Here is a 22431-nt window from a genome sequence, read left to right as displayed (position 1 = left end):
CATCGTGCCCACGCGGGCGGCTCGAGCAGACTCCTCTGGGGACAGAGGGCTTGGGGGGGTCGAGCCGTGGGCCCCGTGGGCCCCCAGCGGCTGCCGCTCCGGCGGGGCGGTCCTGGCTGTCTGTGCCCAGACCTGGGACCAAAGGAAACCGAGGCTTTCTGCGCTCTGCAGGGGAGCTTAGAGGCTCATGGGGAGAGCCTGCGACCCGGCCCCGGCTTTGCTCTGCGAGGCTCGTGGCTCGGTGGCAGCCCCAGGCAGGCGCAGGGCAGCCCCAGGGCCGCTTGATTTCATGGCGTAGATCGTGGGCCCGGAGCCACGGAGGTGCTGCAAGGCTGCTCCGGAGCTTGCTGGCCCAGCTGGTCCCTTGCTGCAGAGGCAGAGGGCAGGCAGGGAGGTTCGGCCCCGGTGAAGGCCATCGGCCTCCTCCTCTGCGGGAATCCCCACAGCATCCCGAGCCACAGAGCTGTCCCTGAGGCGTGGGGCTGGGACCCCGCACCCAGGATGGGTCCAGGGAACCCGTGGACCTCCGAGCGCCAGAGCAGGTTGTGCCTGAGCCGGCAGGGAGTTGCCTCAGCTCCGGGCTGCCTTGTCCCGGCCCCGTAACCTCGTAAAATGTGAGTTGTGACAGTGGGAGCGTGCCCTCCTCAGCTGCACGCTCTGCCTTTGCAGGAGGAGAGCATCGGTGCCTGGGGAAAGCCTGCTCTTCCCCCGAGCCCAGGCACATCCCCCAGCCCGGCAGAGCTCCTGCCACTTGGCCCTGCTCGGGGGACCCTCAGGGCAGCGTCATCCCCTGGCACGGCCACTGCAAACCCGCAGCCTGGGGGGCTGCAGCGGGGTCGGCCAGGCTGAGCCCCACGGACTGCTCTGCCCTCGGCAGCGGGAGGGACACCGGCTGCTTTTGGTGAGGAGGGGACGGGCAATCCCCGGCAGCGGCAGCTCCCAGCCCTGCCTGCACGCAGCCCCGGGGGCAGCCGGGTGAGACCCCGCTGGTCGCAGCCCTCGAGCGGGCTTTGTGCGGTGTGCTGAGAAGCGGCGTTTTAACTTGGCCAGAAATGGGAATTGCCATTTGCTGTGAAGCCTTGGGTTCCCCCTCTGTTTCGGGGGTGAGCAGCGCATGCCCCCGAGCGCGCTCCCCAGCCGCAGCTCTGCGCGGGGTGCCGTCGCTCCGAGCCAGTGTTTTTCACCTTTGCGGCGCGCTACCACAGTTAATCAGCAGTCTGAAATCCAAGCCACTGTCATCTCCTTCCACAGTGCTGGGCACTCACCATGTGTGCTTTGGAAACCCAGGCTCTCGTAGGCATCTGCTTTCGTTTAGCTCTGCTAATGAGCTTGCTTTTCTCTAGCACCTTCTATCTAAGTGCAATCCCTGGGCTCTTGCCCCGCGCTGTCCTTCCTGGTGAGACGCACGTCCGCCTCCCCGCGGCCCAGCTCCTCCGGCTCCAGACCGGGATGAGAGCGGTCCTGTGTGCAGGTGATGCTCAGCCCTGGGTCGGGCCAGAGCACCAGACCTGGCACGGGCTCGGAAAGCCCTGGTCTTAAATAAGCAGAGGCATTCGGCGCTGGAGATCGCGGCGTCCCAGCCACTGGCTCTGTGGCTCTCCTGGCTTCCCGAAGAGCTTCCATGATGTCCCGATTTGGGCACCGTCTTCCCAGCCCTGGCAGGTCAGCAGAGCCTGCTGTAGGCGCCTTCTTCTGGGGAGGCCGCGGCTGCAGAGCCATGGCCGAGGAGTCTGAAATTCCCCGCTGCGATCCATCCCCTGCCACGGCTTTATTACCTGGAAGCTTGGCCTGGCTGCCTGCAATGACGCCACTGCTCCGCTGCAGAGGAGGTGCTGCCTGCAGTGGCTGCCTGCCTGCCTTGCCCTGCTGCCTGGACCGAGGCGCTGGGCCGCGGTGGAGTTGGGCTTTCGTGGTCCCTTTTAAATCTGCCTCTGCCCCTCTTCGGGACCTGCCCTGCCCAGCTAACAGCCCTGCGGAGCGCGGGGTGCTCGGGGTGGCTTTCCTGCAGACACCTTGACCCCGGGCTCTGCAGGGCTTCCCTCCCCGCAGAGGGTGCCCGGTGCTCGTGCCGGACCCCTCGAGGATCCCCCTCCTTCGGGAAGTGCCGCTGGGGGTGCAGAGCCCCCTCCGGCAGTGCTGCAGCCTGGGCTGCGGTCACCTCGGGGGGCACAGGAGACGCCCTCCCGCCGTGGTCCCCAGCGCCCCGCCGGCACCCGGGCACGCTGCCGTGGTCTCCGGGGTGGGGGGTGGGAGGGCTGAGCTTGCCCCGTCCCCTTTCTCCTCCACGTGGACCGGATATTTTCAAGAGAAGAATCTTTCCTACGAGGCTCTCCAGCTGCCAGGAATGTGCGTCTAGGAATGCCCAGGGCCCATCCAAGAACAACTTCCAGACGTGAGGCTGAGTGACGGCAGTCCCTCGCTTCGGGGCTCCAGACTCCCCCGCGCTCGCTCGCGGGACGCGGCTCGCCGGAGGCGATGTGTTAACGACACGGGAGGCAGCCGCGCCGCCCGAGTGGGTGGGTGGGTGGGAGGCGAGCGGAGGGGAGGGGAGGGACGGGGTTGTCGCTACTGGGCTGCTTCGGCACCGTTAAGAAACTCCGTCTGGGAGGAATTTGCTCCTTCCTCCGCGCTGCGGGGAGACGTGGATCCCGCTGCTGGGGATCGGGCTGGGGGAGGACGTGGATCCCACTGCTGGGGGTTGGCCCTGAGGGGCAGCCGCAGCCTGGCCGTCCTCCCGCGGTGGCCTCAGGCGTGTACGTCCCTATGGGATTTTGTCGGGGCCGAGACCCCGGTCCTGACCTACCCGACGGCACCGTCAGCGCTCTGGGGTTTGCTCCCCGCCCCAGAACAACCAGAGCTAGGGACACCCGGTCAGGGCCTCCCAGTGTCCTCCCCAGCAGTCACTGGGGCGTCTGTGCCAGGCACGTAAGCACCGGGGACGGGACGAGAGCGTGGGGCATCCTGCCGGCGCTGAGCCCATCCCTGCCGGGCCGTGCCGGCAGGTGCTGCCTGGCCGGTGCCGCACGGGGCGTCTCCCACGTGGAGGCCCGGGCTGGGGCAGGAGGTCCCGAGTGCCCTCGCAGCGTGCAGCCGGGGCGTGCTCCTGCGTGGCCAGCACGGGACCCCGGGGCTCGTGTTTGAGGGGAAAATGTTCCAGGCCTGCTGGGATCCTGTCTGCTCCTGGCAAGAGCTTCGCCCAGGGATTCCTGCGTCAAGTCCGCAGCTCCTGGCGGAGCTGAGCCGGCCTTCGGGAAGAGACGCCCAGTCTGGGCTTCCAGGCTCCAGGCAGGGCAGCGCTCCCTGCGCAGCAGCCCGGGCTGTTAAAAATACTCGCTTGTCTCTACGCTGACTGTGTCTCTCCAGCTGCAGGCTGCAGCTAGCCCTGCTCTGCCGTGCCACGGCTGGAGAGCTGGCCCCGCTCAAGTCTTTCCCCATGCGAGTGGAGCCGTAGCCTGTGTTCCTCAGGGTGAAGAGAGCATCGGGGAAAAAGGGCAGAGGAGGCAAAGCTGCTCCGATCCCTCGGCCACAGAGCCCAGAGAAACAGCTTGCATCCCTGTACCCGTCTCATCACCCGGGCATCCGTGCTGCCGACCCTCTCGTGCCCTCTCTGCCCTCCCTGCTGCCGTCGCTGCCCAGCCTGTCGCTGCCCAGCCTGCCTGCATCCCGGAGGTGAAGCACCGCGGCTCCGGCATCGCTGCCTGCGGGCTGCGTGGCCAGGACTGCTGCATCCCCTCCCCTGCTTCTCCCCAGAGGCTCGGTGCCACGTGCGGCGCTGCTGAACTCCCGCCCTGCCGGGGCCTCGCGTCCCCGGCCTCGCCGCTGCCGGCAGGGACCCCCGCAACCGAGCGAGCCGTGCGGCGGTGCGAGCACACGAGCCCGCCGCTCCAGGAGCAAGTACTTCCGCTAGAAACGCAGCAGGGTGCAGCCGGACAGACAGCCATACGCCTCTGCCTGGCGAGCGTGCCTTGTGCTGCCTGGGAGCGTCGGTGTCACACTCGGTGCTGAGACCAGGCGCCCGCACCAAGTGTCGGTTGTCACCGACCTCGCCGCTGTTCCCTCGTCCTGTGCAGGTCCAAGGGGCTGCTGTGAGCAGACGGTCGGATGCAGCGGTCCCCGGGCCTGCGGGGACTCCTGCCTCTGCCTGGCAGCCCCGCGGGGAGCCGGCGGCTGCTGCCCCGTTGCTCCTTGCGGGAATCTCCTTCCCGGGTGAGGCAGCAGCTCCAGCCCCGGCAGGCACGGCGGCTGTAAGCTCCCGCCTGGCCGAGAGCTGGCACCACCGCAGAGGTGTCGTGGCCGCCTGTGGCCAGGAGAGCTGTGGGCGTCGGGCGTCTCACTGGCATCTCCTGGGGCTGTGCTGCGGCATCCCGGGGACAGGCGGCTGCAGAGCAGCCTGCGCCGGGCTCCCGGAGGCCTCTTGGATAGCGGCTTTCCTGCTGCCAGCCGCAGGATGAGGCTTCCAGAGCCGACATCCCGGTGTCTGTCTGTCTGCACGAGCCGCAGCTGGGCAGCGGCAGAGGGCGGCGACCCAGGGGAGCTCAGCCTGCAGATGCAGGGGCTCTGCCGGCTCAGTCCCAGGTGGTCCGGGAAGCCCCCGGGGTCTCGGCTGTGCCCCAGCAGCATGCAGCCTCCGGCCAAGTGCAGCAGCGGCTTCCCGGAACCGGGCCAGCCCTCGCTGATACCAAGGGGAAAATTCCTGCCCAGATCCCGGGGGGGGGTCGCGCACATCCTGCGCGGGCTCTGCTCGGAGAGTGATGGATGGGCCCGGCGTGGCCCCGGGGGCTCCTGCTGGCTCTGCCTTCCCGGGGCTCCAGGCGCCTTTCCGTGGGAGGCTCCGTGTCGTTTGCAAGCGTTTATGGGGACCAGATGCTGCCGCGGGGCAAGGGTGACCCCTGACTGCGGGGTGTACGGGGCACAGGTCGCCTTCACACCTTCCTCCCTCTGCGGCTGTAATTGGGGCTGGGGTCTCTGCGTTCTGCAACGCCAGGGCAGCTGGGAGAAGCTGGAGGGCCCTCGCTCCCCGCTCCTGCCCGACCCCGCAGCCCCGAGGGGCAGGAGGCGGCCGGGGCGGGCGAGGAGCAGGGGCTGGCGCTGGGGGCCAGGCAGGACCACCTGCCCAGCGTCTGCCCGGCCCCTGCCCGTCGGGTCGCGTCCTGCCCTCGTGTGGCTGCGGGGGCCCCGTCCCCGAGGCACGCCGTGGCTTTGCTGTCAGTGGTGATGAGTCTGGAGGTCTGCGTTGCCCACAGAAGCGCCCGCTCGCCGCCCGGACTGCGTCAGTGTTTCGGCGACTTGCCGCGGCCACGAGAGCTGCTGCCGGGCTGCGGGTTGAGTGAGAGCAATTTCGCTGCCGGGTTTGAATCTCCCACCTTTCCCTTGGCCGAACATCCCCTCGCTCCTGTCCAGGGGGTGCAGAGCGAAACCTCCCCTTCTGCCCCCTCTCCGCCTGCGGGCTTGGCATCAGGCCCCAGCTGGAGCCGTCCCCCGTGCCCAGATGAGCTCTTTGGGGCCTCTTTGTCTTCGCCGCTCCTCTCCGAGCCCTCCGAGCCCTGCGCTGGGGCGGCGGGTCCCGCCGGGGAGCTGGAGCCGGTGGGAGTCCGGAGCCCCCTCAGGGGCTGGTTCCTGCCCCCAGCCTCTCGTAAAGGGCAGCAGAGCAGCTCCGATGTTGCCTCCGTCCCCATCTCCCCCAGCCTCCGTCGGTCCGGGGACCGCGGCAGGTCAGGGACAGCTCATCTCCGCAGCGTGTCCCCACGCGAGCTGCTCACGGGGACCGGGGCAGCCGTCCCCCCCGCTCCCAGCCGGTGTCGGGGACAGGAGACGTGGGGCCCAGCAGCATCTCGGAAACGTGCCCGTGGTGCCGGCTGGCCCGCTCCACCAGCACGCCGTGATGCCAGGGGCTGCTCCTGCCCCAGAGCTGTGGGACCCGTGGCCACGTGCGGACCCCGGTGGCCAGCGAGCCAAGGGGAGGGATGAAGCCACCGGTGGGTTGGGGGCAGCTGCCTGCTGCCGGTACAGGCGGCCAAGAAAGGCAGCGGCTGGCCGGGTGCGCGCGTGCCTGCGCGTGCGTGCGTGTGCAGGGGGAGCAGGCCTGGCAGCTGGCGATCGGAAAATGTGAGGCGCGCTCCTGTCTGCGGGACGGACGCAGGAATGTGCTCAGCCGCGGCGCTGCTGACCGCCCGCAGCCCCCTGCCCGCACGCTCCAGCAGGCAGCTGAAGCCTGGCTGCAGCCAACGCCGCGCTCCGGCGTTCCCGCTCGTCGAGCCATTAAAAGGTTTTTAAACCCTTCCTGCTGCGGTAAACGAGCCCGGGCGCCGCTTACCTTGACGCTTGCGTCCTCTGCCCCGAGTGCGGAGGAAGGGGCCGCGTGTCCCCTAACGAAGCGCAGCTCCGGGCAGGCGTTGGGCTGCCCAGGGTTGTGCCGGGCACGGGGTGGGAGGCGTGCTCTCGGGCCAGACCCCCTCACCCCGCTGCAGCTCTGGGGTGCGGTCACCGCCCTCCCGACTTTCCCCCTCGCAGGGACCCTTTCTCCAGCCCTGCTCCCGTCCTGCCCCAGCCGCTGGCGGCGCGTGGGTGCCGGGGCGGCGCAGCGCGGCAGCGGGTGGCAGCAGCTTGCAGCCGGGGTTTGCTTCACTCCCGCCGGGAGGGCTTGGGGCATCCTCACGACAAGCCGCAGGCAGAGCAGTGCCCGGGTGCCGTTACTGCTTGTCAGCGCCTGCAAACGGGCGAGGGGGAGGCAGCGGGGCTCAGCCTGTACCTGGGCAGGGGGCCGGGCGTCACACAGCTTTCCTGCCCCCTCCTCCTTTTTACCCCCTGGCACCCAGGGGTGCATCTGCTTGAAATGGTGTCCCCTGCCCTCCCCGCACACCGCTTCCCTCCGCTCCCCTCCAGGACATTCGCAACACAGTGGGCAACATCCCCATGGAGTGGTACCAGGACTTCCCACACATCGGCTACAACCTGGAGGGCAAGAGGATCTACAAGCCCATCCGGAACAAGGACGAGCTCGACATGTTCCTGGAGAAGATGGAGAACCCCGACTACTGGTGAGCGCGTTGGGGAAGGCCGCGTCGGTGCGCGGTGTGACACGCTCGCCACGTGGAGCGCGTGTGTCCGCACGCGTGCGCACCGGGGCTTGAGACACCCCGACTGTCCGGAGCCCAGGGCTGTAGACTGCAGACCTCGAGGTATCCCGCTGTGAGTCCTGGCGTGTGGCTTCGGGAGCCCAGGGCTTCACGGTCCTGGGGCTTGTACCGGCGTCAGGGACGGACGCTGCAGTCCAGCCCTAACCCTGTCCTCTTCGGTTCCCTGCAGGCGAACGGTCCAGGACAAGATGACGGGTGCAGACATAAAGCTGACAGACGAGCAGGTGGACCTGGTGCATCGGCTCCAGAAGGGGCAGTTTGGGGACGTCCACTTCGACCCCTACGAGGTAGGGTCATGGCACACCCTCTGCGCTTGCTCCGAGCGCTGGTTGCCCCAGCACAGGCAGGGCAGCACAGCTGCCTCTGCCACGCGGGGTCTCTGTCTCCCCAGCCGGCCGTTGACTTCTTCACCCACGAGGTCATGATCCACCCAGTGACGAATCGCCCAGCGGACAAGCGGAGCTTCATCCCCTCCCTCATCGAGAAGGAGAAGGTGAGAGGTCTGACGGCACCTTGGGTGAGCTGGGAGCGCAAAGCCAAGCTCTGCTTGCGGCTGGAGCCCCCACGCAGACCGCGGCGCTGAAGGCTGGTGACTGCGGCTGTTCTGTCCGTCAGTCCCTCCTGTCCCTGCCGTGGCCCACCCACCCCCACGACTGTTCCTGCTGCGGCGGTTTTGTGTCCGTGTGTAAACCCGTGCCAAGTCCTCCAGTCCTGGGCTCGCGGGGCTGCAGAGCTGTGCTCGGCGGCTCTCGTTTCCAGCCTCACATCCCACGCCTCCTCCTCCCCGAGCCTGCAGAGTCCTGTGGCTCCTGGGCTTGACGTCTCCCTGCCCCACAGGTCTCCAAGCTAGTCCACGCCATCAAGATGGGCTGGATCAAGCCCCGTAAGCCCAAGGACGACACACCTACGTACTACGACCTCTGGGCCCACGAGGATCAGAACTCCATCCTGGGCCGCCACAAGATGCACGTCCCAGCCCCCAAGCTGAAGCTGCCTGGGCACGAGGAGTCCTACAACCCCCCACCCGAGTACCTGCTCAGCGAGGAGGAGGTGGGGAGGGGTGAGCGGCCGGGAGCCACAGGGGAAAGCACGGGGCGCACGGGGAGCTCAGGACCCGAGGGAGGCTGTGCTGGGGAGGGCAGCGGGGGAAGCGCCGCACCTCGGAGGGGCACCCTGGAGACCACGTCACGTCGAGATGAGTCGAGACCTTGCAAGGAAAATGAAAGCAAAGGTTCCTCAGCTCCCCTGAATAAAACCAGGAGGGGGGCCACCTCCCAGGGAGCGGGGTGTCCCTGCGACAGCAAGGTGCAGCCTCCGGGCTAGGCTGCTGCGGGGTGTCCTGGTGCGGGGGTCATCCTGGCACGCTGCACCCAGAGGCACGGTCAGCCCGGGGGCTGGGGGGGCAAAAACAGGCAGCAAAGCCCCGGCAGGCTGAGGAGGGCTCGGCTGGAGGCAGAGAGGGGGCCTTGGGGCAGAGGGGGTAAGCGCGGTGTCTCGCGGAGCAGCACAGTGCTGGCCGGCGAGAAACCCGCTCGAGGATGGTTCTTGCTGGGCTCGGGGGGGTGTTTCGGGGCTGGGGCGGCGGCACCTCGCCATCCAGGGGTCCCGCCAGCCCTGCTGACCCAGGTCCCCTCTGCCCCGCAGAAGCTGGCCTGGGAGCAGCAGGAGCCGGCCGAACGGAAGCTGAACTTCGTGCCGCAGCAGTACCGGTGCCTGCGGGCAGTGCCTGCCTACTCCCGCTTCATCCACGAGCGCTTCGAGCGCTGCCTGGACCTCTACCTCTGCCCGCGCCAGAGGAAAATGCGGGTGAGGGCTTCTCCTACCCCAGCACCCCTCACCCGGGTGTCCTGGAGACGTCTCAGACTGGTCCCTGCTCGAGCCTGTGCGTGCCCCGATGCCACCCAGCTGGTCAGGGGACCGCGATGCTCTGGGGCACAAACTGCTGCTCCTACGGGCCTCTTGCCCCTCACCTACCCGCAGCGCCAGGCCCGGCTCGCTGCAGAGCTCCTGAGCTGGAACGGGGGCCGTGCCCATGCTTACAAAAGCGCTGTCCTGGGATCCCCCTCTGGCTCAGAGCCCCGAGCCTGGGCTTTCTGGCCGGAGCCTGCCCGGGGGCTGCGCAGCCCGTGCACGCAGGGCACCAGCACCGGTGCCGGCGGAGCGCCGGGGGGCCGAGGCGTGTCTCACTGCCTGCCTCTCGCAGGTCAACGTGGACCCGGAGGACCTGATCCCCAAGCTGCCGAAGCCGCGGGACCTGCAGCCCTTCCCGACCACCCAGGCCCTGGTAAGTGGACGCGCGGAGCCGGGGGGGCTGCTGTGCGTGCCCGCGGCAGTGGGCTGTGCCCAAGCCGGTCCTGGTGAGACCAGGCGTGCCCACGCACCCCTAACGGCTGTTCTGGGCTCAGCTGCTGCCTGCTTGCCCTGGAGGGAGAGGACCTGCCCTGCAGCCCATGCCGGGCAGAGCCAGGCAGCAGCGGGGTCCTGCCCGCAGCGGTGAGGCGGGCCTGGGATCCGTGCCGTGGCGGAGGGGCAAAGCAGGGGACCTGCCCCAGGAAAAGAGCAGGGGCCCCGGGTCTGGTCACGCAGGGCGGTCGGTGGCACCAGACCTCTGCTTTCCTCTAGACACAAACGACCCCGGGCCCCCTCTGCCTCCTTGAGGAGCCCGGGGCAGTGTGGGGACGTCCCCACAGAGGAGCCGCTGGGCTGCGTGGGGCCCTCACCCTCCTCCCGTCTCCCTCCCCAGGTCTACCGTGGGCACACCAGCCTGGTGCGTTGCCTCAGCATCTCTCCCAGCGGGCAGTGGCTGGTGTCAGGTAAGGATTCGCCGCCCAGACCGGGGCATCCCGGCCACACCGGGCACCGCTGGCCTGGCTCCAGCGCTGGAGCCGGTCTCGGTGTCACCCCGTGCCAGCGTGGGGCTCGGGGCAGCCAGGCTGCCGCCCTGTGCACGTTTGAGAGCCGGGGTTCCCGTGAGCGGTCGGGCGCCGGGGAGCCTGCCAGCCCCCTCCACCGGTGCGCGGCTGTGGGGGAAGCCTGGGCAGGAGGCTGGGAGCATCCCTGGGAGTCCCGCGGCTGCCCGAGCCGGCAGCGTGTGTCCCCCAGTCTGCGGGAAGGCGCGTTGCCTCCAGAAAGCTCCGTGGGTTTTTCCAGCCGCTCTCGGGACCCCACCCAGGAGCCTGCGTCCCTCCCGCTCAGCAGTGGAGAAAGTGAGGCAGGAGGAGTAAACGCGGAGCCCTGTGCGGCCGGCCGGAGGCTGGAGATTGAGAGCAGATGGCAGTTTAACAGCCCACAAAGGCACATGTGCTTTTTATAGCGCTGGAGTTTCCAGGCTGCCAGCTCCTGGTGGCCGCGGTGTCGGTTGGTTGCACAACGTGGAATTCCTGGCCCCGGGCTGGGAAAGTGGCTGAAATCAGGCGTTAAAAATAACCCGACCTGCGGGGACACGCGCACACCGCTGGCTACCTGCTCCTGCCACGCCTGCCCGTGGAAAAGCCTGCCCGGGGAGCTGCCTGCCCGGGGAGCCGCCTGCATCTCGCAGCTAGACGGGGCCGCACCGTGCCGTGCCGAGCCGAGCCAGGCGTGCTGCCAGCACGGCAGCTGCGCCGGGAGCCGTGCGCGTCAGGAGGGGGACCGTGGGCAGAGGCGCGGTGCTGGAGGGAGCGGGGTGGGGGCCTGTTCTCTCGGCAGCAGCCCCCGATCACGTCTTGCCTTCGTGGTGCTGGAGCTGCCGTCGTGCGGAGAAGCTGCCGGGGAATCGCGGGCACCGGGGCATTGCTGCGTCCCTCTCGCTGCTCCCAGTGCTCCTCCCCAAAGACTGCGAGCAGGGACGGTGCTGCGCGGCACGGGGCTGCTCTCCCCTCTGGCGTGGGGACGTGCCCCGGAGCCCCGTGCTGCTGAGCCGAGCCATGGCAGCCCCCGGTGCAGCGTCCCTGGGGGGAGCCGTGCCTGGCCCTGGCCCTGGCCCTGGCCCTGGCCCTGGCCCACGCCGTCCTGTCCTGCAGGCTCCGATGACTGCACGGTGCGGTTCTGGGAGGTGTGCACGGCTCGCTGCATGAAGACCCTGCCCGTGGGCGGCGTGGTGAAGAGCGTCGCTTGGAACCCCAACCCCACCATCTGCCTGGTGGCCATCTGCGTGTGAGTGTCCCAGCGTGGCCTTAATCGTCCGCCAGCCAGGAGCTCCCCGAGCTGGAGCAGTTGCAGGATTTCCTCTCCCAAAGCCTGTCCAGCCTCCGAGGAGCGCCTGTAAACTCGTGGCACCCCCAGCAGCGAGGACGGCTACGCTGAGGTGTGCAAAGCCACCTCTGCTCGCTGTGACGCTGCCTCCCGCTTCATTTGGTGGCCCTCATTCTTCTGTGGCGGAACCAGTCAGTCCCCACCATCCTTCCTGGGGCATTCAGGCTATGACAGAGCTCCCCCGTATGCGCCCTCTTCTCTCTTTGCTGGCCTACGGAAGGGCCTGACTGCTCGCAGAGTCCCACACGTCCCTCCCCGTGGCCCTGGCCCTGTGCTGGGGCCGTCCCGTGGCGGCACAGGGCTTGCAGAGGGGTTTCCTCTCCCCGGCCGTGCCCTGACCCACGCATTCGTCCCACTCTGCAGGGAGCAGTCGGTGCTGCTGGTGAACCCCTGCCTCGGGGACAAGCTGCTCTACGGGGCCACCGACCAGCTGCTCGAGTCCTACGTGGCGCCGGAGGAGGAGCGGGTCCAGCCCGTGCAGTGGGTGACGGCCACCGCGGAGGAGCACGGCAAAGGCGTCCGGCTGGTCGTCCAGCACAGCAAGGTCGGGACGGGGAGGCCCCGCGGGAGCCAGGCTGGCCAGGGTCCTGCTCCCGGGGGAGGCGTGGGGCAGTCCCGCCGTGGGTCTGAGCCGTGGCTCTCTCCCTCCCCGCTCTCCACAGGCCGTGAAGCAGGTGACCTGGCACGGCAAAGGCGACTACTTCGCCAGCGTCGTCTCTGACAACAGCAACATGCAAGTGCTGATTCACCAGACCAGCAAGCGCTGGAGCCAGAACCCCTTCCGCAAGAGCAAGGGGCTGGTGCAGTGCGTGCTCTTCCACCCCATCCGGCCCTACTTCTTCGTGGCCACCCAGCGCTACGTCCGCGTCTACAACCTCCTCAAGCAGGAGCTCACCAAGAAGCTGATGACGAACTGCAAGTGGGTGTCCAGCATGGCCATCCACCCTGGAGGTACGTGGCCTGCGTGCACCCCAAGGCGCTGCCAGGTCTTGTGAGCCGGTACAGAGCGTCCTGCTCAGCCGGGCTGCCCGGGGCGCAGGCAGGGCTCTGGCTGCTGGCAGGACACCGCGGGGTTTGCTGGTGACCCCCGTAATACCCTGTTCCCTCTCACAGGCGACAACATCATCTGCGGCAGCTACGACAGCAAGCTGGCCTGGTTCGACCTGGACCTCTCCACCAGACCCTACCAGCTCCTGCGGTGAGCCCCGGGCCCGGGCCAGCCTCTGGCTGCTCCCCGTTAACCTGCCCGCAGCCCCACAAGCCCCACGCGGCCTCTTCCCCGAGCCGTTCCCTCTCCTGGGACCTGGCAGGAGGATGGAGCTCGTCGGGGCTGTGCCAGGAGCAGCCATCCCTGCCCAGCCTGCCGGTGTCTCACGGCTCTCGTGTGCCGGGGTGGGGGACGGTGACCACAGCTCTCCCGGCGCTCGGGGCAGGGCAAAGCCTCTATGGCGATAGGTGCTGGGCTGGTTTGAGCTGCCCACAGCAGGTCCCAGTCTGTCCCAGTTGCCCTCTCCCCTCCCATACTCGGGGTCATTCACAGCAGAGCTTGGGGTCCGTGAAGCCTGGCCGTGCGCAGACCCAGCGCCCCGGCCAAGGGTCGGGACGGGGGCCGAGCGTCCACCCCTTGCCCTGACATCGTGCCCACCGTCTTTGCAGGCACCACAAGAAAGCGCTGCGGAGCGTGGCCTTCCACAAGCGCTACCCGCTCTTCGCCTCGGGCTCCGACGACGGGACTGTCATCGTTTGCCACGGCATGGTCTACAAGTACGTGGGGGGGGGGGAAGCCACGGGGGTTCGGTGTCGGCTCCCCTCTCCTCCAGCGAGCCGCGGCACGGCGGAGCCCTAGAGGAGCTGCTGCACAGGGAGGGCGCGGTGCTGCCTGCACCTTGGGGGGAGCAGCGCTTGTGGGGTGACTCTGGGGGCACCCCAGGGAGGTCAGAGGGAGGGAGCCAAAGCCCTGCCTTGACCTGTCTCCTCCACCACAGCGACCTGCTGCAGAACCCACTGCTGGTGCCCGTGAAGGTTCTGAAGGGCCACGTGCTGACGTTGGACCTGGGTGTCCTCGACGTGCTCTTCCACCCCACCCAGCCCTGGGTCTTCTCCTCTGGCGCCGACGGCACCGTCCGGCTCTACACGTAGCTGCTGCCCAGGGCCCGCGCACCCCCAACCCGACACCAGCACCCTGCGGGCGCGGGGCAGCGCCAGGACCACCGCGCTCTGCCGGGAACGTCGCTCCCCCTCCTGCACACAGACTCCTGGGGCCTTTCTCATTAAACTCTTTTGGATACAGCCCTGCGCCGCTTTGTCCTGCATTGCCGGCTCAGCCCGGGCTGGACCGAGGCCGTGGGGACACACGGGTCCCCTGCCAAAACCCGCTCGTTGCTGCTGCCTCCCCCAGCCCAGCGCGGTGCCCTCCGGCCGGCACGGCTGCCTTTCCCCGGAGCTCTTGCGGTGTTCGCTATCGCTGCCTGGCCCCGGAGCTCACCGCGGCCCCCGGCCAGGAGAGCTGCTCCCACACAGTGGTATTGAGTAGGCAGGACCTGTCCGGTCCCAGCCCTGGCTGACCCCCGTCCCTGTGGGGAAGCCACCCCACCACAGTGGCTGCGTGCTGGAGAGCCGGGCCGCACGTCGCCGTCCCTCCCTCCCCGGAGTACCCCAGGTGGGGGGAGGATGGGGGGGCAGAGGATGGGGGGGCAGGTGGTGGGATGGAGGGATGGAAGGGTCGGGGTGGGCAGAGGATGGGATGAAGTTGATCTCAGCCCTCCCCAGGGTCTCCAGTTGCCCCTGCCCCGGTTCCAGCCCACTCCCCCACTCCCCCATGGCAGGGGGAGTTGGGGGGCATCACCGGCCACCTGCACTGGTGCCCCCAGCAGTGGGCACATCCCGCGGTGCCTGGGCCCCGCCATGCGCCAGCCCCAGGGGTGCGGTGGCTCCTGGGCTGCAGCAGGTCCCAGCCCCGTACCCGGGCTGGGGACGTGCACCAGGGCTGGCACGGGACCTGCTGACAGACCAGGGCTGGCATGGCACGCGCGCCCGCCAACGGGAACCCCGACACCCTCTGCCCCACCGCTGGCCCCATGTGCACCCGGTGCAAGGACACGGGAGCAGCCAGCCCCAGCCATGCCCAAAGGCATGAGGTGCCCCCCCAGCACCCCTCTGACCCCAGCAGCAACCCCCCACAGTGGCAGGGGTCACCCTAGGTGGGGGGCAGAGCCCCCTGCCCATGGTCCCGGCAGAGGATTCCTCACGCGCTGCCCTCAGCACCCTGCGGTCCGACAGCCACCGTGAGCTCATCCCACACATGAGCTCAGCACTGGCCACAGGCCAGGATGGCCACGGGATCCGGCCGGGACCCTCCCTGGTCCGTGCACCCACATGGCTGGGGGCCGCCGGGAGCCAGCATGGCCCCCCCGGGACGCAGCGCCCTGCAGGACCCCCGCTGCGGGGTCCCACATCACCTGGGCTTGTCCCAGAGTGGGGCCGTGGGCCAGGGCTGGCACCAAACCCAACGCAATGAGCCCACCTAGGGCTTCCACTTAACGAGTCGAAGAAGGCGGGGGGGGGGTCCCCGATTGCCCCGAGGCTGGCAGGAGGGGTGGGAGGGCCTGGCCCAGCCCCAGCCCGGGTGCAGCCCAACTCCCTGCCCAGTCATCCCAGGAACCCCCCCGCCACGCCAGAGCTGCGCAGCTGGAGAGGTTGTGAGAGCTTTCAGAGCTGTTTTGGCCCAGGGAGCAGGTAGGGCTGCAGGATTGTCCCGCGGCAACGGAAAGGCCCCGGCAGCCACGCGGCCCCGTGCAGAGGCGGCAGCCGAGGGAGCACCAGAGCCCACGGGCACCGCTGTGCCGTGCCGGGGCCAAGAGCTCACAGGACACCTCCTGCCACCAAGCCCCAAGAGGCCTCTCCACCCTCCCTGCAGCACTGGGCACGAACCACTGCTGCCTGTCTCACAGCAGCTCTGCTCTGCCCTGGCCTGTTCACTCTGAGCCCTACTGACACCCAGACTACCACTGACACTGCAAGGCCTGCTGGATGCAGGATGCAGGTGTCACTGCTGAGTGCTGAGGAGGAGCAGTGCTAGGAGGATGGTGCCAGGACCACTGCCACCCCACACCTCCCCTGGCTGCTTCTGGTTACAGAGGAAGCGCCCACAGAGGCACCTGCCCAGCCCCTGCCCCCCGTATCACATACATCCCAGCAAAGGAGCCCAGGCAGCAGAGCGGGGCCAGGAGCAGCAGGAACCGGGACAGGATCAGAAGCCGAAGGAGAAAAAGAACGAGAGCGGGGGCTCCAGTGTAGGGACAGAAACCCGCGGCGGGGAGCAGGGGCACCACCAGCACCACTCGCACGGGGCAGGACCAGCTCGGGGGGCCCCACGAGTGGAGCCAGGGCCAGCGCCGGGCTTCCCCTTTGGCAAGGAGGGGGGAGAAGAGACCCAGCATCTTCCCCCAAAGGGGATCCCCACACAGCCGGCAGTTTCCCCTGTGCCACAGGCTCGCCCAAGCCCCCGCCGTGACCTGGCTCACACAGGGGCGGGGGGGCCACCCCCCCTCTTCACCCCACCACAACGCTTGAGGAGCAAACAGCTTTATTTAAAAATATGTTTATGTACACGTGTGTTGAGAGGACAGTCACATTCGTTGAGTAGGGCCCCGGGGGGGCAGGACCCTGGCATTCAGCATCGGGGAGCAGCGGGGTGGGACGAGGGGCTGGAGGCAGCTGGGGGGGCTCAGGCTCAGTCCCAGTCCTGCTCCCGGCTGAGCGGGAGCCGTGCAGGGAGGGAGGAGGGACGCTGCCTGCCCGTGGCTCCAGGCCGGCTGCAGCCCCTTCCCTCCACCCGCTGCCACCGAGGTCCCCTGCCCAGGACCCCCATCCCTAAGTCAACCAGGACCCCGTGCAGCAGCCCGCAGAGAGGAGCCGTGGCCCCAGCGTGTCCTCCGGCCACCGCAGTGCCCCGGCCAGGCCGAGCCGGTCCTGGAACAGGGCAGTGGAGGCGCTGGGCTGGGCAGGCTCCCGCAGGCTGGCGAGAGTAGAGGAAGACGATGGGGCTGCCGCGGAGGCAGGCGAGCCGGGGCCCAGGCAGGTGCTCGATGCAGGAAGACGTGGCAGTGCCCGTGGGGGCCCCAGGCCGTGGGGCTCGTGGCGAGAAGCCGACCCAACTATTGCTGCGGTGGAGCCGGGGCGTCCCGGGGCTCACAGGATCCTGACGAGGCGGCCCAGCGTCTCTGCCACCTTCACACGGACAGCGGGGACGGGGTCCTTCAGGAGCAGGTTCAGAGCTGGAAGGAGCAGAGCACAGACGTGCCAGGGGCCACAGGGCCACGGCCACCCGCCCCTGGCCCCCGCCGCATCCTGGCTTTGCTCCGTCACGCAAGGAAGGAGAAACTCCACTCCGGTCCCAGGGATGCTGGGCCCCTCTGCCAGCCCCCTCCCCTGCTCCAGCCCCGTCACAGAGCCCAGGGGAGAACAGGCACCCTACGTCCTCTTCAGCCACCCAGGAGCCCCCAGCTCTGCAGCCCGGGGACCAGTGCCATGGCAGCAGGATGGCGCTGCGGAGGCTGCCGGCCCTGCGCCCTGGGGCGGTGGGACCGGGAGGGCTCCCTGGGGCGTGGGGCTCAAACTGGTGGGGCTCCTCCTGCACTGCCCTGGGGAGGGAAAGGGCCCCAGCGCAGGGGTCCGGGGCCAGGGAGGGGAGCGGAGCCCAGAGCTGAGCGGCCGGGGGCCCGCGGGGCCGTGCAGACGCTTGCCGAGCCAAGCCTCCCCTATCAGCACGATTTCCTAATGCCTGGAACGGCTCCCGGTAGTAAGAAAACAATCCAGGTAGTTTTTCCTAGCAGTAAAAGTATAATAATATTTTTCCAGTAGCTTGTTTACCCGGCGCAGGCGAGCCCTCGCCTCCCTCCCGATCCCCCCCCGCTCCCGCGGCGAGCCAGGCTCCCCTGATTTATGTGCCCGCTCGCTTCCCGCTCGCGGCATCCTCGTGCCTCGCCGGGCCCAGCCGCGGGGGTGCCCCGGGGCGGGCTGCAACGCCGAAGCCCCCCCGGACCCCGTGCGGCTGAGCCACTCAACACGGGAAGCTCGCGCAACCCAATCCAGGCCTGCTCGCTCCAGCGATTACTCACACACAGGCAGATTATCTTTCACTTGTTTCAAACAGACAGGCCTCTTTCTTCTGGAAGGGCTCAGGGAGCCAACGGAAAGATAGTTTTTCCTTTTTTAGTGTTTTTTAAGCTCCCTTGGAACAATCCAAAAGTTTCCATGCATTACTATATACTATGAGGTCACTAGTGACAGGGAAAAAATCCCTGAAATCCAGGAAAATTACTTAACTCTGCTCCAAAATGCCACCAGCTTCAAGTCGACTTTTTATTAGCCCTTCATAATGAGCCTTTACCCTGCCTTTTAACGGTTAACACGTTACAAACAAACGCTGCGAGTCCCCTCCTGCTTACGCTAAGCCACTGCAAATGCCCCGTGAGCCCCGGCAGACGCCCGGGGCAGGAGCAGCCGGGTAGAGCCGGGCTTGGATGCGGGGCTCGGGGTTCGCCCAGCACCCACCAGCAGAGCCCCGCTCCCCGGCGAGCTGCAACCTCGGCCCCGGGATGCCCGCAGGGCGCAGACCCAACGCCACCCCAGCATCCCCACGCCGACTGCTCGGCCCCTCGCAGCACCTGGGCTTTCCAGGTGCTGGGCTCAGCCTGGCCACAGCTCCGGCCTCACGGGCCGACCACGGGGTCGGGGACGTTCCCCGTGTCCCCCGGCTCACCCAGGTGCTGCCTGGGGACGGCGCTGGATCTCGCCGCACCGGCGCATCTGGGAGGGAGCGGGATCCCGTTGCAGCCCCGTCCCTCTGCGATAGCCTAAAGCCCCTGAGCTGCCGGTGCCCGGGGGCCCGTGGGAGGCTGCCCCAGGCGCTGCCCGCGCCCCGGCCCCGAGAGCCGAGCAGGAGCCTCGGGCCCAGCAGCCCCAGAGGCTGGGGAGCCCCAGCTCACGGGGCTGAGCTCCGGCTCCAGCGGGCAGAGGCGAGTCCCCGCTCCCCAGCAGCGAAAGCCGCAGGGGGCAGCACCTACTCACCCGAAATGAGTTGGTCCAGGTCCACCTGCTGACAGTGGTCTTCGTCCACGTGCAGCACAAGGAAGCCTGAGGAAGAATTTCAGAGTCAGGGCTCGGTTTGGATGCCACCGAGGAGCCCCACATCCGAGGAGGCAACGGCGGCACGCTGCCGCGCACCAGGTCACTCGTCCCTGCGTCAGTGTGTTGTGCGGCATCTCAACGGAAACCCCGCAACGGCCGCTCAGGTGAGGACCACCGTCAGTGCTGTACGCACGTTGTCTAACGTGCGCCCTAAGGAGTCGCCTGCCAGCGTTTCTGCCTCCTGCAGCTCCGGTAACTTGCCCTAAGGCATCGCCGGGCGCATCCGAGCGCAGCGCAGCCGAGGTCTGCGCTGAAAGCGGCAAAACCTCCCCCCACGTGCAATCTTCAAGGCGTAAAAGCAAGGCCGGGTGCAGCCCACAGGCAGCCCGGTGCTGCTGCGCACCAGGGTCTGTACGGGCATTGCCCATGGCGGGTCGTCACCCAAACCATGGCATGACCCGGCCACGTGCTTTCCCCCTCAGCTGGTCGCAGCAGACACCGTACACCCAGCCAGCATTAGTGGCAAGCGGCCGGAGAAAAGTTCCTGGGGTGCTGGCACCACCTGGGGACGTCGCACGAGTGCCCGTCCCCTGGCCTGGGCGCAGCAAGGCGCAGGGCGGTGCTCTGCGGGACGGAGGCACCGGATGACCCGGCCGTTTCCAGCAGCCCTGCTCATCCACCGTGCCCCCCCAGCAGAGCGGGGACCAAAAGCGTTCCCAGGACAACAGGGACAGGTATGCACCCCTTCTGGGGAGGGGACACCCACGCGAAGCCCAAGGAGCAGCTTGGGAGCAGGACCCCAGCGCAACCTTACCGATGAACATGGGCGCAGCTGCTCGGATGTCCACCCAGTTGCTCTTGAAGTAGAACAGGTTGGTTAAGATCAGGCGGTTCAGCATCTCCGGGTAGCTCTGCATCTAGGGGAGAAAGAGCCACCGAGGAAGTCACGCAGGACACGAGACCGGCTGCCTGCAGCACTGGCACCATCTCCTGCAAGCCCGGAGCTCCTGGGGAGGCCGAGGTCACTCCAGGAAGACACCGGGGCTGGGGGGGCCCTGCCCTGGGGGGACGCAGCGGCAGGACCCAGAGGACCTTACGGACCGGCAGCCCCCGCACGAGCCCCGCCGGGCTGCACCGAGCCCCGCCGGCAGCGCCGGCACCGGTGCCAGGGGCTCTGGCAGCCGCTCACCAGGTGCTTGCAGACGTTGTTCATGAACTCGCCGTAGTGCAGACTCCTGTCCTCCCGCAGGTGGTTGAGGAACATGTCGCAGAGCCCCTCGCAGCCCATGTTGGGGCCACACATGCGCAGAGCAAACTTGCAGGCCTGCGGCACGGAGAGGGGAGGCTGCAGCGGGCTCTCGAGAGCTCAGCGCCTCGCAGGACGCCCGCGCTGAGGCAGAGGACCCCCCTTCCTGCCGGCCAGCGCGGGGGGCAGCGGGACACTCACTTTGACGACCTCCGGCTTCGGGTCCTGGAGGTGCAGCAGCAGCGTCACCAGCCCGTTCAGGATCTGCTCGAAGAAGACCTCGCAGCTGCCTTCGCTGAACTTGGTCAGGTTGCCGAAGAGCACGATGGACGACTGGCGGAGGTCAGGCTGCTCCTGCGGGCAGAGGGGACGAGCAGGGCTCAGCGGGGACCGACCGGCGCTGGGCATCTCCCGCCTCGGGGGACGTGCCTGGCAGCGCTGCTCCCACCACCCGTCGCCTCGCTTCTCAGGCTGGAGGGCACCGGAGCAGCAAGAGGAACGCCGCCGTCTGTCCCGAACCCTCAGCACCCCCTTCCCAGGCTGCCCTGGTCCTCAGCTGCAGGACCTCAGCTTGCTTGTTTGTTTGTTTGTTTTTGAAAACCATTTTAGATGATTCTTCACCAGGAAATAACAAAACCAGCCATGGGCCGAGGACAGGCTCTGTTGGGGGGGTAAATTTACTCCCTCCCACCTAATGACTCCACAACCACACAGCCCCCCGCCTCTTCATCCCAAATGTCGGCCGCCGTCATCCCCGTTTGCTCCTGCTGGTCTGGAGCCCCCCACCAGCCGGCAGGAAGCGCCCGGGAGGTGCTGGGGACGGAGCTCGGGGACGGGGGTGCTGAGCGGGGGCAGAGCAGCGGCGCAGAGCCGGGGAGGGAGCCGGGGAACTCCCGGCTGCAGTTCTGCTCAGGCCAGAGGGAGCAGCAGAGAAGATGGCGGCCCCGAAGCTGGAGCGTGGGGCGCAGCAAGGGCCCGGCCGAGGGGGGATGCTCCGGCGGGAGGGCAGCGGCCCAGCGCAGGAGCAGAGGACCGGGCTCAAGCCCAGGGAGGGGCCGCGAGCCGAGCGGGAGAAGCATCAAACTTCCCTGTGGTGATGCTGGAGGGGTTTTGGGGATGAACAGAGACCGCTGAAGGCAGCAAAACCCCCTGGGACAGACACCCACAGAGGACGTCCCTGCTGCCCCCGGCCTCGCTCTGCCCTCGCTCCTACCCAGGGCACCCACGTAACCCGGCTCCGGCTCAGCCCCGCGCCCGGAGCCTCCTGCTGCCCGGGAGGAGTCGAGGTCCAAGGGGACAACGCAACGGGCACCTCCGCCTCCCAGCCGCGCCGCGTCCTCACGCGGCCCGCGCCGAGCTCCCAGCTGGGGACGCGGCGCCCCGACCTCCTTCCCCCAGCTCCGCAGCGCTGCCTGCGCCCGGGGACGCGCCCCGCAGCACCCAAGCAGCCTCCTGCTCCTCCCGCGCACGTCCCCTGCGTTAAGCAGGCTCTGGCTCGGCAGACGAGCCGTGTCAGACACGCCAGCGAAGGCACGAGCTCGGCTTCCCTGGCACAGCCGGGGCGCTGCCTTACGCTGTCGAAGAAGGGCCGGATCCTGATGGCGATGTGCAGGAGCATGGACTGGACGTCTCTCTCCTCCACGTGATCCAGGAGCTTGGAGAGACTGGACATGGCCTCCAGCGCGACCAGGTTGTGGGGGTCGTCTTTGTCATCCATGCCGTTGACCATGGATGCCAGGAGCTTGGCCCCGTGCTTCCTCACCTGCAAGGGAAGCGGCAAGAAAAGCGGTCGCCGCGGGGCGAGCCTGGCAGGGGGGCTGGCGGGGACACGTCCCCTGGGCGCCCTGCAGCAGGCTCCTGCCCCGCGCCGCGCTGCCAGCCAGAAAGAGCTGGAAGGAGACAAATTACGACCGCCGCGGGCAAAGCGTCTTCGGCACAGGCCAGTCATTGCACGCGGTAACGGCTTACCGCAGTCACCGGTTCCCCTCCTGCTGGAACCATCAATGCAGCATTTCACTGTGTAATTAGAGCGGGTGTATACACAGCAAAGGGGGAAATTAAGTTTGCATAAGCCACGTTAACTCTGCCGTCACTTAACTCCGAGCGCTCGACTCCGCAAACTGCGCCGTGCTACCCAGCGTGGCTTACGGAGCCCCGCTGTAAGGGGCAAGGATGGACAGACGGACCGCTGTCCCTGAGCCACCCGGGCCGGCAGGAGCCCTGGAGCTCGCCCAGACCCCTGCCTGCCCAGCCTCGCCAGGCTGGCATCGCTCCGGGTTGCCCTAGCAGATCAGGGACGGGAGCATGCGCAGCACGGTCCGGGAGGCAGCTCTCCCGATGGGCTGGAAACGCGGCTGCGCTCCGGCAACAGCTCGTCTGTGCCGTCGCCCTAATTGCACGGGCTCATCGCCGCCCTCCTCATCCTCGCCGGGCTGTGCTGTCAGCGCTGATGGTTTCTTGCTTCCCCGGGGCAGCGCTCCGGCTCGCGCAGCCCGGAGTGCCGGATGCCGTCAGAGCAGCGGCTCTGACGGGGCTACGCCAGCAGAACGGCGTTTTTAGTAGCTACTTATATTTTAGCAGCAGATCACGGTAGCGTGTGGTCTGTCTTGGGGCTGGCCCGCCCGTGGTCTCTTCCCGGGGTTTGGCACGGGCAAGCGCGGGAGCGGGGCGCCTGCCGAGCCCCCG

General features: G+C 68.2%; 2 protein-coding genes across 4 annotated transcripts in view; one reads left to right on the top strand and one right to left on the bottom strand.

Annotated features, from left to right (window-relative positions):
* Positions 1-13664, top strand: part of BOP1 (BOP1 ribosomal biogenesis factor) — a 69657-nt gene extending 55993 nt beyond the window's left edge. For both annotated transcript variants that reach the window (XM_075490359.1, XM_075490360.1), the window contains exons 4-16: positions 6883-7037; positions 7306-7423; positions 7528-7629; positions 7974-8186; positions 8781-8942; positions 9340-9420; positions 9880-9949; positions 11138-11270; positions 11733-11913; positions 12032-12320; positions 12483-12567; positions 13026-13133; positions 13355-13664. In XM_075490359.1, coding sequence (XP_075346474.1) covers positions 6883-7037; positions 7306-7423; positions 7528-7629; positions 7974-8186; positions 8781-8942; positions 9340-9420; positions 9880-9949; positions 11138-11270; positions 11733-11913; positions 12032-12320; positions 12483-12567; positions 13026-13133; positions 13355-13508 — 1851 coding nt within the window. In that variant the 3' untranslated portion in view covers positions 13509-13664. The remainder of the gene's footprint in view (positions 1-6882; positions 7038-7305; positions 7424-7527; positions 7630-7973; positions 8187-8780; positions 8943-9339; positions 9421-9879; positions 9950-11137; positions 11271-11732; positions 11914-12031; positions 12321-12482; positions 12568-13025; positions 13134-13354) is intronic.
* A 2743-nt stretch (positions 13665-16407) lies between these two features.
* Positions 16408-22431, bottom strand: part of MROH1 (maestro heat like repeat family member 1) — a 56323-nt gene continuing 50299 nt past the window's right edge. For both annotated transcript variants that reach the window (XM_075490408.1, XM_075490409.1), the window contains 6 exons: positions 21320-21508; positions 19948-20100; positions 19690-19824; positions 19315-19417; positions 18441-18506; positions 16408-16645 (listed from right to left, as the gene is read on the bottom strand). In XM_075490408.1, coding sequence (XP_075346523.1) covers positions 16560-16645; positions 18441-18506; positions 19315-19417; positions 19690-19824; positions 19948-20100; positions 21320-21508 — 732 coding nt within the window. In that variant the 3' untranslated portion in view covers positions 16408-16559. The remainder of the gene's footprint in view (positions 16646-18440; positions 18507-19314; positions 19418-19689; positions 19825-19947; positions 20101-21319; positions 21509-22431) is intronic.

The sequence above is a fragment of the Mycteria americana genome, unplaced genomic scaffold, assembly GCF_035582795.1.
Source record: "Mycteria americana isolate JAX WOST 10 ecotype Jacksonville Zoo and Gardens unplaced genomic scaffold, USCA_MyAme_1.0 Scaffold_53, whole genome shotgun sequence".
In the NCBI taxonomy this organism is placed as follows: Eukaryota; Metazoa; Chordata; class Aves; order Ciconiiformes; family Ciconiidae; genus Mycteria; species Mycteria americana.
Note: the sequence above shows the minus strand (reverse complement) of the source record. Positions and strands in the feature narration are given on the sequence as shown.